The 18567-nt window shown below is 37.2% G+C and overlaps 1 protein-coding gene across 8 annotated transcripts in view; it reads left to right on the plus strand.

Annotated features, from left to right (window-relative positions):
• Positions 1-18567, plus strand: part of SCAPER (S-phase cyclin A associated protein in the ER) — a 503757-nt gene that overhangs the window by 111701 nt on the left and 373489 nt on the right. For all 8 annotated transcript variants that reach the window (XM_012739362.2, XM_012739365.2, XM_012739364.3 and 5 more), the window contains 4 exons: positions 6249-6419; positions 7227-7302; positions 7520-7637; positions 7895-8006. In XM_012739362.2, the coding sequence (XP_012594816.1) occupies positions 6249-6419; positions 7227-7302; positions 7520-7637; positions 7895-8006 (477 nt within the window). The remainder of the gene's footprint in view (positions 1-6248; positions 6420-7226; positions 7303-7519; positions 7638-7894; positions 8007-18567) is intronic.

The raw sequence follows: 18567 nt of genomic DNA on the forward strand, positions 1-18567 counted from the left end.
TAAATTATATCTTGTATCTCCGTGGCATCTATTGTAATTTCTCCTTTATTGTTCCTGATGGAGCTTATTAGAGATTTTTCTTTTCTACCCTTGATTAGTATGGCCAAAATCATGTCAATTTTGTGTATTTTTTCAAAGAACCAACTTTTTGTTTTATTAATCTTCCGTATGGTTGCCCTGTTATCAATTTCATTTAGTTCTGATTTGATCTTAATAATTTCAATTCTTCTGCTGGGTTTGGGATGGGTCTGTTCTTCTTTTTCCAGCTCTTTCAGACGATTCATTAGGTTGTCTATTTGTGATCTTTTCGACTTTAGGATTTAGGCATTTATGGAAATAAACTTTCCTCTCAGGACTGTTTTAGCTGTGTCCCACAGGTTTTGATAACTTGTGGCTCCTTTGTCATATGGTTCAAAGAATCTTTTGATTTCCATATTGATATTCTCGTTTATGAAGTGATCGTTCATAGAAGGTTGTTTAGTTTCCATGACTTTGTGTAGAAATGAGACTTTCTGTTAGGGTTCATTTCTACTTTTATTCCATTGTGGTTTCAAAAGATATATGGTATAATTTCTATTTTTTTAAATTGTTTGAGACATGTTTTGTATCCTAGGATATGGTCAATCTTAGAGAATGAACCATGTGCTTATGAGAGGAATGTATATTCAGTGGTTTTGGGGTAGAATGTCCTGTGAATGTCAGTCAGGCCCATTTTTTCTAGAGTTCTGTTTAACTCCATTATTTCTTTGTTGACTTTCTGTTTGGAGGATCTGTCCTGTGCTGTCACTGGGGTGTTAAAGTCTCTGACTATTGTGGTGGTGTTTATCCATTTGTTTAGATCAAGTAGAGTTTGCTTTATGAATCCTGGTGCCCCTAGGTTCGGTGCATATATATTTAGAATTGTTATGTCTTCTTGTTGAAATGTACCCTCACGATTATATAGTGACCTTTGTCTTTTATTACTTTTGTTGATTTGAAAACTAAGTTATCTGTAATCAGCACCGCCACACCAGCTTTCTTTTGGCTCTGTTTGCTTGAAATATTGTTCTCCACCCCTTTACCTTTAGTCTAACTGCATCCTTGCAGGTTAGATGTGTTTCCTGAAGGCAGCAGATACTTGGGTTGTGCTTTTTATCCATTCGGCCAGCCTGTGTCTCTTGAGTGGGGAGTTGAAGCCATTCACATTTATTGAGATAACTGATAGGTGGTGCAGATTTCTGTTCATTATGTTGGGTAGAACGTTGTTGGTTTGTTTTCTCTCTTGAGGCATTGTGGTATCTGGGCTTTGAGTAGATCTTTAGCTTTGAGTAGATTTACATTCATGAGTGTTTATTGTGCTGATCCATGGGTAAAACTGTTTTGAGTACTTCTTGAAGGGCTAGTCTTGTCTTGGTGAATTCCCTCAGTCTTTGCTTATCTGAGAATGTCTTGATTTCTCCTTCATATATAAAACTTAGAACCAAGGTTCTAGGCTGGGCATTGTTCTGTTTCAGAAGAGTGCAAATGCGGTCCCTTTCTCTGTTTGCTTGTAAAGTTTCAGTAGACATGTCTGGCATTTTCAGATTGGGTCTCTTTTGTATGTTACTTGCTTCTTTCATCTTATAGCTCATAGAAGGGCCTCTTTAGTTGATATTTTGGTCAATCTGATGATGGTACGGTGTGACGTCTTCCTGTTTGCATTGAATCTCCCAGGGGTCCACTGAGCTTGTTGAATTTGTATATCAAGATTTTTAGCAAGGCCCTGGAAATTTTTCTCTATTATATCTTCAAATAGCTTATCCAACCCTTGAGTGTTTTCTTCTTCCCCTTCTGGTAACCCTGTAACCCCCACCTTAGGTTTCTTCACATAATACCACATCTCTTGTAGGCTTTGTTCTTTTCTCTTGTTTTTCTGGTCTATCTCCATGACTGATTAATTTAATTGGAGGGTTTTATCTTCAGTGTGTGAGCTTCTTTCTTCTGTTTGATCTATGTTGTTATTGAGGCTTTCCACTGTGTTTTGTAGTTTTCTGAATTGATTCTTCATTTCCAGGGGTTTGGTTTGATTTTTCTACATTATTTCAATTTCTTTAGTGAAGTTTTGTTCCAGGTCCTCGAAACTTTTTGTATTTTCTTTGTGTTGGTTATCCAGTTTTTCTTGCAAGTCATTGAATTTTCTTATGATGCATGCTCGAAATTCTTCTTTTGTTATTTTAGTGGTCTGATTTTGGTTGATGTCCATTTCTCAGGGGCTGGTATTCCTCTTTGCGGGTGTGTTTTCCGTTTGATTCTTTATATTTCCCGAGTTCCTTCGCTGATGTTTCCTCCCATCTGTATCAATTGTTGCTTCTTACCTTTAGGTTTTCGTTTGGATAATGACATGCCCTGTTTATTCTCTGAGCCAGTTGGTGGTGTTTGTGGGTGAGATTTGACCACACCCTGTAGGATGAGTCAGTAGATGCCATAAAAGGGTGTGCAGAATGTCCTCCCTGTCAGTAGGTGGTGCTTGCTGGGAGGAGCAGGCTCCAAAGTTGTTTTTTGTTCCTGTAACCTGCTCTTGGTCCTCTAGAGAGGGACTCTAGTGCCTCAGGTGGTGGGTGGTGCCCTGGGACTTCCAGGTTTGTCCTTATTCTCCACCTCAATGAGGGCTGGTCTGGAAGTGAGTCTGGGTGGAGCTGGGTTGTGTAAGCCTACCCTGAGGCACTAGCAATGCTGTTAGTAGGGGTCTTAGGTCTGCTGTCTGCTTCCAGGAAAAGCTGTCAGGGAATGGCTGGAATGGCCCCACTCAGTCAGAATGTTTGGGGTTGTGGCTGTGTGAGACCCAGAGTCTGTAGCAGGCCTGGCTCCTTTCCATTGTCTCCAAGTCCACAGCTTCTCCTGGGCCTCTGCCAGCAGGCCAGACCTTACGCCATGGGTATCCTCTGATTTTGACGCGGGCTAGGAGGTTACCTTCGCAGTGTCGCCGTCTGGGCTGGGCACATGGCCCCCTCCTTGGGAGAAGGGTTGCCCTCAAGCACACTGATCTGCCCCTGACGGCACACACACCGTAGTAGGCTTATTCATGAATATCCCTTCTGTGCTCCGGGCAATGCGAAACCTGGGTGCAAGGGATCTGGTCTGCAGGTCTGACCTCTGGAGCCCAGCATTCAATCCCTGACCCTACCAGGGAGAGGAGTGCCAGTCCCCGTTCACCCCCGGGAGCCCAAGCTGGGTCAATGTCTCTCAGCGTCAGAGTCTTCCCTGTTCTCTTGGAATCACCAGGCCAGCAGCACCTGGGAGGGCTGGCAGATAGGGAGCTCACCGTCCGAGTACGCCTCAGTCATTTTTCAGCTCCAAAAGGGAAGGTCCTGTTCCCTATGATGCCTCTGGCTTGTGGCTATATTGTCTCTCTTGGTAGCCACAATAAGGGAAGTGGGCGGGGCGAATGTAGCAATATGGTACCTGCTGTGCGGCTTGGGTCTCTGCACAGGGAAGGGCCAGAGGGAGTTTGGAGCCTCGTTCCGTGTCCGCTACAGGCTTACCGCTCACTGGTGGTTGCTGTCCCTTGGCTGGTGTCTGCAGGTCTCTCTAACCACTGGGGAGCCCACCAGCAGTCCCAGATGCAAGGGTGGGGAGTATTAACCGCCGTCACCTACCTTTGCCGCTGGTCTCCAAGCTTCTTGGGACGTCTCTTCTTCCATTTCTCCTCTGCAGCCTCCTTTCGTGGAATCTCCCATAGTCTCCGGTACCCCTCCTTCCGACCATCATCTGAAGTATGCTTGTCTGCTTCCTTGTTTCTTGTAATTTCTTCTATAAATTGTCCTTTTTGCAGAGACAGCTCTGTCTGCGGTATTTTTCATCCGCCACTTCCTCCACCCTCTGACAACAGTTAATTTCCATAGTGTTTTTGGATTAATAGAGAAGAGCTTATGATACACAAAAATAATCTCTCCTTTAAACTCTTCACCCCGTTCTATTCTTCAGGGACAGCGGTTGTGTGTTGTAGGGTACAGGGCAGGTTTGCACAGGGGAAGTAATGCCAATGCTTGGGCTCTACTCCAGAGCACATGTCTAAAGTGGGGCCCAAGTATTGGTGTTTTTAAATACCTTTATTGAAGTTATAGTTGGTTTTCAGTAAATGTTACATATTTAAGTGTACAAATTGAAAAATTTTAACCTGTGTTTACACCTATGAGACCATCATTATAATCAAGATAATAAACCTATTGATTGTCACCAAAAGATTTCCTTTTCCTCTTTGTAATCCCTCCTTCCTGCCCTTCCCTGTACTCACTTCTCAGGTAAACACTGTTCTGCTTTATTTATGTATATCAGTTTGCATTTTCAGAATTTTATATAAATTGAATTGTGTAATCTTTGCTTGTCTTCTTTTACTCAGCATACTTGAGATTCATCCATGTTTAAGTTAATAGTTCATACTTTTCATGTCTTTAATGTGGTATTTTGTTGTATGCATGTAACACAATATGTTTATTCATTTAATTGCCTACAGACATTTGAGTTGCTTCTAGTTTTTTTGTTATGAATAAAAGTGCCATGAATATTTGCGTACACATATTTGGGTGAACATGTTATCATTTCTGGATCTATTTCTTTCTTAAAAAAACAATTTTATTTAGATATAATTTGCATGTAATACAATGCCTCCATTTAAAGTTTACTAGTAAGTGCTTTTTAGTTCATACACTTGTGCGACCATCAGCATAATCAGTTTTAGAACACTTTCATTACATCAAAAAGAAACCCAGTGCCCATTAGTAGTCACTCCCTTTCACCCACCCACAGACTTCTAGCTATAGGCAACCACTAATCTGCTTTCTGTTTGTACAGTTTTGCCTATTTTGGATATTTCATATAAATGGAATAAAATATGTGGTCATTTGTGACTGGCTTCTTTCACTTAGCATGTTTTAAAGGTTTATCCATGTTTTAGCTTGTTGTGTGTCATTCCTTTTTATGGCCATGTAGTATTCCACCCTATAGATATACCATGTTCTATTTATCCATTCATCAGTTGATGGACATTTAGGTTGTTCCCACTCTTTGGCTGTTATGAATAATGCTGCTTTAAATAATTACACACAAGTTTTTGTATGAATACATGTTTTTATTTCTCTTGAATATATATCTAGGAGTGGAATTGCTGGGATATATAAACTGTATGTTTTACCTTTTGAGGAACTGTGAGACTGTTTTCCAAAGTGGTTGACACCATTTTATATTCTCATTATGTTTATTTTCTTTTGCAATTCTATCAGTTTTTGCTTCGTATATTTTGAAGCTTCGTCAGGTACATAAACATTTAGGATTGCTTTGTTGTCTTGATGAATTGACTCTTTTACTATTATGAAATCACCTACATTATACCTGGTGATATTTTTTGCTCTGAAATTTGTGTCTCATGTTAACACTTCAACTTTCCTTTGATAAACTTAAATCTTTGTAATCTGTTTGCATTCTTGTATTTACATTAGATTTCTCATGAGAATCATATGGTTGGTCTTGTTTTTGATCCAATTTGATAATCTCTGCCCATTAATTGGGGTGTTTAGACTGTTTACATGTAATGTGATTATTGATACAGCTTGTTTAAATCTACCATCTTACTATATGTTTTCTCTTTCAACCATGTGCTTGCTCTTCATTCCCTCTTTTGTTATTTATAATTTCATTTTATCTCTTTTTTTGGCTCATTAACCATAACACTTTGTTATTTCACTGTTTAATTTAGGTTTTATAGTATACATATTTAGCTTCTCATGGGGGTTTATTAATGATTCTCATGCATATTGTATTCTAATGCATATTAAGTTAGGTATATATATATTCAGAAAGTATCATCACCATTATAGCATATATTCTTTCCATACTCTCATAATAGTATACTATTTTTGTTTTATATTTAGCGAGCATATTTGCTCTGTAGTGTCTTGAATTTTGGCACTCAGATGAAATTCATACTTTATCATTCATAATTCCTATTATTTATATAACTTTACAGTTTCTCATACATAGCAGTCTGGTAAAGAAGGTAAGTCATAGATTATTGTTCCATTTTATAGACTACCAAATAGATTCTTGGTTTTAAGAAATTTCTAAATCACACAGCTACTAAGAGGTTGTGCCTTTATTGGACCTCAGGTTTTATGATTCTAGATCAATGCTATTTTAAGTTTACCACTGAGTTTGTGTTCAGAACATAAAGAAATGATTATTTAAATTTCTAGTCCAGTGATGATTTTTCTTATTATTTGTTTTTAACTTTATAGTCCATGGCAGAAGTCCTTGCTAAAAAAGAAGAGCTAGCAGATCGTCTAGAAAAGGCCAATGAAGAAGCCATTGCCAGTGCTATTGCTGAAGAAGAACAGTTAACTAGAGAAATTGAAGCTGAAGAAAACAATGATATTAACATTGAAACTGACAACGACAGTGATTTTTCTGTGAGCCTTTAGAATTTTTGACATAATTGTTTAAAAATTTTATATAGAAATGAAATTATTAGGGCCAGAAAGAGTTAGAGTCCCATCTAGTCCTATTTGAAATTATTTGAAAACCATTCTCTATTATTCTCAGAGTGATTTAGATTTATACAATAAACAATACCAAATCTTTTTTTTAGCACTTTATTACTAAGTATTTTCATATATGATGCAATTGACAAGTTAGAAGTTGTTCTCATTTTACTAGTCAAGAAATTGAGTCTCACAGAAAGTAAGAACTCAGCATTACTCAGATAATAATTTGTAGAGACTGAAGAAGAATCTAAGGTATTTTACTTTTTGTATTTCACTAACAAAAGAAAAGCAAATGATACACTGCTTTCTGTTACTGAATGCTTAGGATATATACGTTCATGATGGTTATTTGTTAAAGAATAAAAGTAACTGTAAATGTTTTACATATTGTTTTATTAAATTTTAATGCCCAACAAATAATCTTGATCTCCTTAATATGTGCTTTTGTATGTGTTAAATGTTTATGTAGTAATAGTATAAATCCAGTATATTTCTTTTTGTGTTTACTCCATTTATCTCTACTATTAATGGCTAATAGGCTATTAAAATGTATAGACTGTGATATTTTAACTTGGTAATTGTGATTATACAAGATATGTAGCTTTTTTCTGGCTTTCAGCTGTTGATTAAATGAAATTTATTAACAGGTATGAACATTTCATGTATAGTTCATTTTTAAGGTTATAATTGTGTTTAAAGATTTATTTTTCCATTTCCCTTATTACATTTTAGGCCAGCATGGGCAGTGGGAGTGTATCTTTCTGTGGTATGTCTATGGACTGGAATGATGTCCTTGCAGATTATGAAGGTATTTTTGTATGTGTGTGTGTGTGTGTTTGGCATATAGGTACAATGGGATAAAATACATTATCTTGTTTCATAGAGTTTCTGTGTAAAATAAGTAATTTATAGTGGGAATGCTGTTGCCTTTTAAAAGTTTGTTCTTAAATGGTTTTATAGATCTATGTGGTTAAACAATAATAGTTGGTTAAACAATAACAGTTGGTTTTCTTTTATTTGAATAGCTCGTGAATCTTGGCGCCAAAATACATCCTGGGGGGATATTGTAGAAGAAGAACCTGCTAGACCTCCAGGGCATGGAATTCACATGCACGAAAAACTGTCTTCACCATCTCGTAAAAGGTCTGGCCTTTGGAAATTAATTTGAAATGTTTTACAAGAGGGAAACCAGCCATTCTTGACTATTAAGTAGAATTGTTACAAGACCTGTTTAGGCACATTACTTCAGGACAGTTTCATATTCACTGAAAAGTGACAATGCTTTCCTGAAATGAGAGGCCAAGATTAGTTTTGTATATTTTAAGAATTTTGAAATCTAAAGAAAACTATTTTGGCCATGTAAACAATTGTGTCTCTTGTTCATTTGTTTATATTAACAGAACAATTGCAGAATCTAAGAAGAAACATGAAGAAAAGCAAATGAAAGCACAGCAGCTAAGGGAAAAGTTACGTGAAGAGAAAACATTAAAGCTTCAGAAATTATTAGAGAGGGTAAGTTTTTATTTTTTTTATTATGGTAGTCTTAAATTTGTAGACTTATTTTCAAATAGATTTTTTTGTCTGGTCTGAGAGAAGCTAAAACAACATAAAGTTAAATTTGCTAGGAAATAAGGCATTTCTATCTATTGAATTGCAGAATTAACTGTAAAAGAAAGAATTTTTCCTGCACAAATTGTCTAGTAAATTGATATTTTACAGGGTTGGCATGGATTACTGAAGCTGTGTTTTGCCATTTTTGTTGGAGGGTTTCCTTTGGGAGGCTTGTCTAAAGTGTAGAATGACCTGGTGGGATGCTTTTGAGCTTAAGATTATCTGGTTGGTGGTATGTGTCCACCTGTGGCCAGCTCTAGTCCTTGGTGTCAGTTCTGGTTTTTAATACAGTACGTGTGCCTCTGGCCAGCGTGTGTCTCTGGCAAGGGTACAAGCCACTGCTCTGGTCAATAGCTGTTGTCAATACATGTCCACATACTGCCAGCCCAGTAGCAATGTGAGCACATGGCTACAGTTTATGCTGGCCTCTGTTGCCACATGTGTGCCTGCAGCCAAACTTCATCTAGCTCCTTCTGCCACATACCTCAGCTCCCTCCTATCCAAGTGTGCTCACTCTTCAACAGAGAGGCACTGCTGAGGATCCCAGCAGCCTTCATAGCCATTGCAGAAACCAGGCAGCTTTTGTAGGCAAGGACCACACAGTTACTGATTTTGTCAATCCCAGCTCCCTGAGTTGCCATGCCACTGCACACTTTCAGTCCTGAAACTGTCACACTTACCTGCACTTGGCACCCTGTGTGCCACTAGGCCTAGTGCAACAATATACTCATTCTGCATTTCCCCCAAGTTAATGCCCCCATCCAAGTGGCTGCTTTTTCTTACTGAAGCCAGTCTATAAAGACTGGACAAAGTGACTTCTTCCTCAGATATTTAGACAGCAATGCAAGGATACAAGGAACAAGAAAAATCAGGAAAACATGAAACCACCTAGGTAACGAAATATATTTCCTGTGGGCAACCCAAACAAATGGAGATCTATGCATTGCTTGAGAAACTATTCAAAACAACCTGTTCAGTAGAAGGTCAGTGTGTATAAGAGAGCACAGATAGATAATTTAGCAAAATCAAGAAAACAGTACAATAACCAAATGTGACATTAAAGAAAGAGAAGCCCCAGAAAAGAAGAAAAAAAATTCTAAAGATGAAGAATACAATAAATAAACTAAAAAATATAATAGAAAGCTTCAACAGCAGACTCAGTCAAGCAGAAGAAAGAATCAGAGAACTCAAAGAGAGATTAAAAGGGGCTTAAAGCTTTTTTAAAGAAATAATAACCAAACACTTCTCAAATCTGGAGAGGGAAATAGATATCCAGACTCAACCTCATAGAACTCCAAATAGATTGAAGACAAAGAAGTATACAACAAGGCCGGGGCACGGTGGCTCACACCTGTATTCCTAGCACTTTGGGAGGCCAAGGCAGGAGGATTGCTTGAGGTCAGGAGTTAAAGACCAGCCTGAGTAACAGTGAGACTCCCATCTCTACAAAAAATAGAAAAATTAGCCGTGCATGGTGGTGCGTGCCTGTAGTCCCAGATATTCCTGTGGTTGAGGCAGGAGGATTTCTTGAGCCTAGGAGATTTAGGTTGCAGTGAGTTGTGATGATGCCACTGCAATTCAGCCTGGGCACCAGATGGAGACCCTGCCTAAAAAAAAAAAAAAAAAAAAAATTCTAGACTGTTTTTTCTCTAAACCTAGTAGCAGATATCATCCTGGGATCACCAGGGATGGAAAAAAATATTGTAAGCAAGTAGAAACCAAAGTGAGTAGAAGTAGATATTCTCATATCAGATAGAATGTACTTTAAATCAACAATGGTAAAAAAATACAAAGATGGTAATTTTATAATAATAAAGGGAGCAATTCAGCTAGAAGATATAACAATTCTAAATATATATATATACATTTAACAAATAGCTCCCAGATTCATAAAACAAATTCTACTAGTTCTAAATAAAGAAATACTAGCCAGGGACTTAAGTACTCCACTGACAGAACTGGACAGATCATTGAGGCAGAACATATGAAAAAGGCTTAACACCAACCACTAATTATTAGGGAAATGCAAATTAAAACCACAATGAGATACCACCTTACTCCTGTCAGAGTGGCCATTATTAAAAAGTCAAAAAATACTAGAAAAAGGAATGCTTACCAACTGTTGGTGGGAATGTAAACTAGTAAAACTGCTGTGGAAAACAGTATAGAGATTTCTGAAAGAACTAAAAGTAGACCCACCATTTGCTCCAGCAATCCCACTGCTGGGTATCTACCCAAAGGAAAAGAAGTGATTATACCAAAAAGGCACCTGCACCTGAATGTTTATTGCAGCACAATTCACAATCTGAAAGATACGGAACCAACCTAAGGTGCCCATCAACTGATGAGTAGATAAGGAAAATGTGAGAGATGTGGGTGTGTATGTACACACACACCATGGAGTACTAACTAGCCACAAAAAGGAATGAAATAATGTCTTTTGCAGTAACTTGAATGGAACCAGAGACCATTATCCTAAGTGAAGTTATCTCAGGAATGGAAAACAAATACTGCTTGTTCTCACTTATAAGTGGGAACTAAATGAAGGATATATATGGTCATAAAGAGATGTAATGGACATTGGAAACTAAGAACAGGGGAGGTTGTGAGGGGGAGAGGCATAAAAATCTGCCTATGAGGTACAATATACACTGTTTAGTGATGGGTATGCTGAAAGCCCTGACTTTAGCATAATACAATTCATTTGTATAACAAAAAACACTTGTACTCCCTATATTTTTTGAAATAAAAAAAATAGATGATCATAACCACAAAGGCAAAATCTATTGTAGATACACAAAAGGTAAAGGGAAAGAAGTCAGATCAAACCATTACTAATAAAAAAATCAATCAAAGAACAAAAGAAGATAGTAGTAGAGGAAGAGAGGAACAAAGATATAGCAAAACAGAAAATACATAACAAAATGACAATAGTAAGTCCTTTACCTGTCAATAGTTATTTTAAGTGTAAATGCATTAAACTCTATGCCCAATCAAAAGACATAGAGTGGCCAAATTAATAAAGAAACTATATGCAACCATTTGCTGTCTATAAGAGACTCATGTAGGCTAAATGTGAAGGAATGGAAAAAGATATTCCATGGAAATTATAACCAAAAGAAAGCCGAAGTGGCTATGCTCTTCTCAGACAAAATAGATTTTAAGTCCAAAACTGTCCCTAGAGAGAAAGAAGGTCATTAAATAATGATAAAAGTGTCAATTCAGTAGCAAGATAATAACAATTGTAAATATATTTGCATCTATCATTAGAGCACCTAAATATATAAAACAAATATTGGCAGATCTGAAGGGAGTAATTGATAGCAATACAATAACTGTAGGAGACTTCAGTATCCCAATTTTAATAATGGAGAGAACATCTAGGTAGAAAATCAATAAGGAAACAACCAACTTGAACAACCAGCATCCGTCCTGAGGATATCCAGGAAACCACGAACAGTAGACTCATTAGAATAGTAGATGCTCCTATCACCTAGCAAATTATAAGGGATTCAGTAGCTCTTTGTCAGACACTCCTATCACTCAAGAAATTACAAAGACCTTAGAAGCTCTGTGTCAGAAACTGTAGTTAAAGACCAAATATTAAACAAAATTCTCATAATGCTTCTATCTAAAGAGTTTTAAGAGCTCTATCAGGAGCCAAGGACAGAGAACTATATATATACATATATACATATATACATATATATATGTGTGTGTGTGTGTATATATGTATGTATGTGTATATATATGTATGTATGTGTGTATATATTCCTTATTATATATATATTATTATTATTATTATTTCATAAAAGTGAAGTGATTGAGTTGGTTGTCTTTTCCACCTGGCTGCTAGTTTGTATCCTTTAAAATTTCATTTGTAATAGATCAGAAATTGTAAGTAAAGTGTTTTGTTGAGTTCTGTTGGTCACTCTAGCAAATTAATCAAATTTGAGGAGGGGGTTGTGAGACCCCCAGTTTGTCATAAGTACAGATCAGAACCTGGGACTTGTGATTGGTATCTGAAGTGCAGGGGCAGTCTTATGAGACTGAGCCCTTAACCTGTGAGACCAGGTAGATAATGTCAGAATTGAATTGAATTACAGGACAGCCAGCTGGTGTCAGAGAAATGGTTAGTGTTTTAAAAACCTGACAGACATTTTGGTTATCAGAATTGTTACTGTGTTGTGTGTGTGAGTAGAAAAAATAATGTGTTTTTTTAAAAAAAATGTCTTACAACTTCGAAACTGGTATTATAAGGCCAGTATTACCCTGATTCCTAATCCAGACAAAGGCAACACAAAAAAAAGAAAACTACAGGCCAGTATTCCTGATGAATATAAATGTAAAAGTACTCATTAGAATATTAGCAAACTAAATTCAACAATACATTAACAGGATCATATACCATGATCAAGTGGGATTTATCCCTGAAATCCAAGTATGATTAAACATATGAAAATCAATAATGTGATATAATGTGATATATCACATTAATGAAAGAGAAAAACCACATGGCTATCTCAATAGAGGCAGGAAAAATACCTGACAAAGTTTAACATCCTTTCATGAAAAAAAAACACACACCTTAAACATAATAAGTACAGAAGGAAATTCTTTAAACACAATAACGGCCATTGATATAGTTTTAATGTTTGTTTATTCCAAAACACATTTTGAAATTTAATTTCTGGTGGGACCTTTAAGAGATAATTAGGCCATGAGGGGCTCTGCCCTCATGAATAAATTAATAACATTATCATGGAGGTGAGTTTTTTTTGTTGTTATTTATATTTTTATTATTTTATTTTTTATTTTTTTTATTTTAGTGTATAATGGGAGTACATGTGTTAAGGTTACATATATTGCCCATACCCCCCTCTCCCCTCAAGTAAGAGCTTAAAGCATGTCGATCCTCCAAATGTTGCACATCTTGCTCGTTGTGTTTGTATATACTCATTCCCTCCTCCCCCCTCCCACCCTCCCGACAACCGACAGATGTTACTCCTATATGATCCGTTAATACTCCTATATTGATCTGTTACTCCTATATTGATCCATTAATACCAATTTGCTGGTGAGTACATGTGGTGCTGGTTTGTCCATTCTTAAGATACTTAACTTAGTAGGATGGGTTCCAGCTGTATCCAGTAATATACAAGAGGTGCTATATCACCATTGTTTCTTAAAGCTGAGTAGTGTTCCACGGTATACATATACCACATTTTATTATTCCACACATGAATTGATGGGCACTTGGGGTGTTTCCACAGCTATGCGATTGTGAATTGTGCTGCTTTAAACATTCAAGTGCAGGTGTCTTTTTCATAAAGTGACGTTTGATCTTTTGGGTAGATGTCCAGTAGTGGAATTGCTGGAACAAATGGTCAATCTACTTGTATTGCTTTGAGGTATCTCCATATTGCTTTCCACAGAGGTTGAACTAGTTTGCTGTCCCACCAGCAGTGTAGGAGTGTTCCTCTCTCTCCGCATCCACGCCAGCATTTGTTGTTTGGGGACTTTTTGATAAAGGCCATTCTCACTGGAGTTAAGTGGTATCTCATTGTGGTTTTGATTTGCATTTCCCTGATGATTAGAGATGTTGAACATTTTTTCATATGCTTGTTGGCCATTGTTCTGTCTTCTTTAGAGAAGTTTCTGTTCATGTCCTTTGCCCATTCTTGGATAGGGTTGTTTGATTTTGTTCTTGCTGATTTCCTGAGTTGTAAATAGATTCTAGTTCTCAGCCCTTTATCGGGTGTGTAGCTTGAGAAAATTTTCTCCCATTTTCTCTGTGGGTTGTCTGTTTGCTCTCTTGACAGTTTCTTTGGCTGTGCAGAAGCTTTTTAATTTGATCAGGTCCCATTTGTTTATTTTTGTTGCTGTTGTGATTGCCTTTGGGGTCTTCTTCATAAATTCTTTGCCTAGGCCGATGTCTAGAAGAGTATTTAGAACACTTTCCACTAGAATTCTAATAGTTTCACACTTAAGTCTGTTACCCAGCGTGAGTTGATTTTTTGTGAGAGGTGAAAGGTATGGGTCTCGTTTCAGTCTTCTACATGTGGCTATCCAGTTTTCCCAGCATCAATTATTGAATAAGGATTCTTTTCCCCACTGTATGTTTTTGTATGCTTTCTTGAAGATTAGTTGGCTATATGAGGATGGTTTTATATCTGGGTTCTCTGTTCTGTTCCACTGGTCAATGTCCCTGTTCTTGTACCAGTAAAAAGCTGTTTTAATGAGTATAGCTTTGTAGTATAGTTTAAAGTCTGGTAAATTGATACCTCTATTTTGTTTTTATTGCCTCGGATTGATTTTACTATACGGGGTCTTCTCTGGTTCCATATGAAGCGTAAAATTACTTTTTCTATATCTGTGAAAAATGATGATGGTATTTTGATAGGGATTGCATTGACTCTGTAGGTCACTTTGGGTAGTACAAATATTTTAAAAATGTTGATTCTGCCGAACAATGAGCATGGTATATTTTTCCATCTGTTTATGTCCTCGCTATTTCCTTCTTCAGTGTTTCATATTTCTCCTTGTAGAGGTCTTTTACCTCTTTAGTTAAGTATATTCCTAGGTCCTTTATTTTCTTTGTTGCTATTTTGATGGGAATTGAGTCTTTGATTTGGTTCTCACTCTGTTGTTGGCATATATGAATGCCTCTGATTTCTGTGTATTCATTTTGTATCCTGAGACTTTACCAAATTCATTTATCAATTCAAGGAGCATCTTGGTTGAATCCTTGGGGTTTTCTAGGTATAATATCATGTCATCAGCAAAGAGTGAGAGTTTGATCTCTTCTGCTCTCATTTGGACGCCCTTAATTCAGCTCTCTTGTCTTATTGCTGTAGTAAGAACTTCTAGCACTGTGTTGAAAAGAATTGGAGATAGTGGGCAACCTTGTCTTGTTCCAGTTCTAAGTGAATGCTTTCAGTTTTTCCCCATTCAGTATGATATTGGCTGTGGGTATGTCATATATGGCTTGTATCATTTTTAGGTAAGCTGCGTCTATGTCTATTTTGTTGAGCGTTCTTATCATAAAAGGGTGTAGAATTTTGTCAAATGCTTGTTCTGTGTCTATTGAGAGGATCATATGGTCTTTGTTTTTGTTTCTGTTTGTATGGTGAATTAAATTTATAGATTTGCCTATGTTGAACCATCCCTGCATCTCTGGGATGAAGCCCACTTGTTTGTGATGGATTATTTACTTGACAAGCACCTGGATTCCATTGGCTAGCATTTTGTTGAGAATTTTCGCATCAATATTGGTAAGGGATATTGGTCTGTAGTTTTCTTTTTTTTTTGCATCCTTTCTTGGTTTTGGTATTGGGGTTATGATCGCTTCATAAAATGTGTTGGGGAGGATTCTATCCTTCTCGATGTTGTGGAATAATTTCTGCAGGATAGGCACCAGCAGGATAGGCACCTGTTTTTTGTAGGTGTGGTAAAGTTCGGGTGTGAAACCATCTCGTCCAGGACTTTTCTTTCTAGGAAAGTTTTTTATTGCTATTTCAATTTCACCACTTGATATTGGTCTGTTCAGGAATTCTGTTTCTTCCTGGTTCAGCCTAGGAGGCTGTGTGTTTCTAAGAAATTGTCCATTTCCTCCACATTTTCCAGTTTGTGTGCATAGAAGTTTTTGTAGTATTCATAAATTATATCTTGTATCTCTGTGGCATCTATTGTAATTTCTCCTTTATTCTTCCTGATGGAACTTATTAGAGATTTTTTTTTTTGCTTTTCGTTAGTCTAACCAATGGTGTGTCAATTTTATTTATTTTTTCAAAGAACCAACTTTTTGTTTTATTAAACTTCTGTATAGTTTTCCTGTTGTCATATTCGTTTAGTTCTGATTTGATCTTAATGATTTTACTTCTTCTGCTAGGTTTGGGGTGGGTCTGTTCTTCTTTTCTAGCTTTTTGAGATGATTCATTAGGTTGTCTATTTGTGATCTTTTTGACTTTTATATAGGCATTTAAGGAAATAAACTTTCCTCTCAGGACTGCTTTAGCTGTGTTCCTCAGGTTTTGGTAACTTGTGTAACCTTTTTCATTTAGTTCAAAGTATCTTTTAATTTCTGTCTTGATTTCGTCGTTTATGAAGTGATCATTCAGCAGAAGGTTGTTTAGTTTTCATAAGCTTGTGTAAAAATGAGGACTCCTGTTAGGATCAATTTCTACCTTTATTCCATTGTGGTCTGAAAAGATACATGGTATAATTTCTATTTTTTTAAATTGTTTGAGACGTATATTGTGTCCTATTATATGATCAATCTTAAAGAATGACTCATGAGCTGATGAGAAGAATGTATATTCCGTGGTTTTGGGGTAGAATGTCCTGTAAATGTCAGTCAGGCCCATTTGTTCTAGGGTTCTGTTTAACTCCATTATTTCTTTGTCGTTTTTCTGTTTGGAGGATCTGTCCTGTGCTGTCAGTGGGGTGTTAAAGTCTCCAACTATTATGGTATTATTGTTTATTCATTTGTTTAGATCCAGTGGAGTTTGATTTATGAATCTGAGTGCACCAAGGGTGGGTGCATATATATTTAGAATTGTTATGTCTTCTTATTGAACTGTACCCTTCACCATTCTTGAAGGGTACATTCAGAAAGGTGTACATTCTGAACTGTACACCTTCACCACACCTTCTTTGTCTTTTATTACTTTTGTTGATTTGAAAACTAAGTTATCTGTAATCAGCACCGCCACGTCAGCTTTCTTTTGGCTTCCGTTTGCTTGAAATATTGTTCTCCACCCCTTTACCTTTAGTCTAAGTACATCCTTGCAGGTTAGATTTGTTTCCTGAAGGCAGCAGATAGTTAGTTGGCTTGTGTTTTTTTTTTTTATCCATTTGGCCAGCATATGTCTCTTGAGTGGGGAGTTGAAGCCATTCACATTTATTGAAATATCTGATAGGTGGTGCAGATTTCTGTTCATTATGTTGGGTAGAACATTGTTGGTTTGTTTTTTCTTTTGAGCCATTGTAGTGACTGGGCTTTGATCTTTAGCTTTGAGTAGATTTACATTCGTGAGTGTTTATTGTGCTGATCCATGGGTAAAACTGTTTTGAGTACTTCTTGAAGGGCTAGTCTTGTCTTGGTGAATTCCCTCAGTCTTTGCTTATCTGAGAATGTCTTGATTTCTCCTTCATATAAAAAACTTAATTTTGCAGTGACCTAGATTCTAGGCTGGGCATTGTTTTGTTTCGGAAGAGTGAGTATGGGACTCCCATCTCTCCTTGCTTGTAAAGTCTCAGTAGATATGTCTGGTGTTATTCGAATTGGCTTTCCCTTGTATTTTACTTGCTTCTTTCATCTTATAGCTCTTAGAAGGGCCTCTTTAGTTTATATTTTGGTCAGTCTGATGACCTCATTTCGTTACTTCTTTCTGTTTGCATTGAATCTCCCAGGGGTCCGCTGAGCTTCTTGAATATGTATATCGAGATTTTTAACAAGGCCTGGGAAATTTTCCTGTATTATATCTTCAACTAGCTTGTCTAACACTGAGTGTTTTCTTCTTTCCCTTCTGGTAACCCTATGACCCTCACATTAGGTTTCTTCACATAATCCCACATCTCTTGTAGGCTTTGCTCCTTTATCTTGTTTCTCTGCTCTATCTCTGTGACTGCTTTATTTAATTGGAAGGTGTTATGTTCAATGTCTGAGATCTTTCTTCTGTTTGATCTACTCTGTTCTTGAGGCTTTCCACTGTATTTTGTAGTTCCCTGAATTGATTATTCTTTTCCAGGAGTTCGGTTGAACTTTTCTTTATTGTGTCGATTTCTTTAGTGAATTTTTGTTCCAGGTCTTGGTTGCTTTTCGTGGTTTCTTTGTGTTGGTTATGGAGTTATGGTTCTTGCAGGTCACTCAATTTTCTATGATCCATATTTGAAATTCCTCTTTTGTTATTTTGGTTGCCTGATTTTTGTTGGTGTCCGTTTCTACGGGGCTGGTGCTTCTCTTTGGGAGTGTGGTTTCCATTTTATTCTTCATATATCCGGAGTTCCTTCGCTGATTTCTTCTCATGTTGATCAGTGGTTGCTTCTTTCCTTTAGGTTTTTGTTTGAGTATTCACACACTTTGTTTAGTTTCTGAGCCATTAGGTGGTGTCTGTGGGTGAGATTTAACCACTCCCTTTATGATGAGACATTAGGTGCCATGAAAAGGGTGTTCAGAATGTCCTCCCTGTCAGTAGGTGGTGCTTGTTTGGAGGAACAGGCTACGCTGTTCTTTTTGTGTCTTTTACCCAGGTCTTGTTACTCTAGAGAGGCACTGTAGTGCCTCAGTTGGTCGTTGGGGCCCTGGGACTTCCAGGTATTTCCTTTTCTCCCCTTTAGTGAGGGCTGGTGGGAGTGAGTCTGGGTGGAGCTGGGTTGGGTAAGCCTGCACTCAGTCACCACCAATGCCGTTAGCAGGGGTCAAAGTTTTGTTCTCTGCTTCCGGGAAAAGCTGTCAGGG

This window comes from Microcebus murinus, chromosome 6 (genome assembly GCF_040939455.1).
Source record: "Microcebus murinus isolate Inina chromosome 6, M.murinus_Inina_mat1.0, whole genome shotgun sequence".
Classification (NCBI taxonomy): Eukaryota; Metazoa; Chordata; class Mammalia; order Primates; family Cheirogaleidae; genus Microcebus; species Microcebus murinus.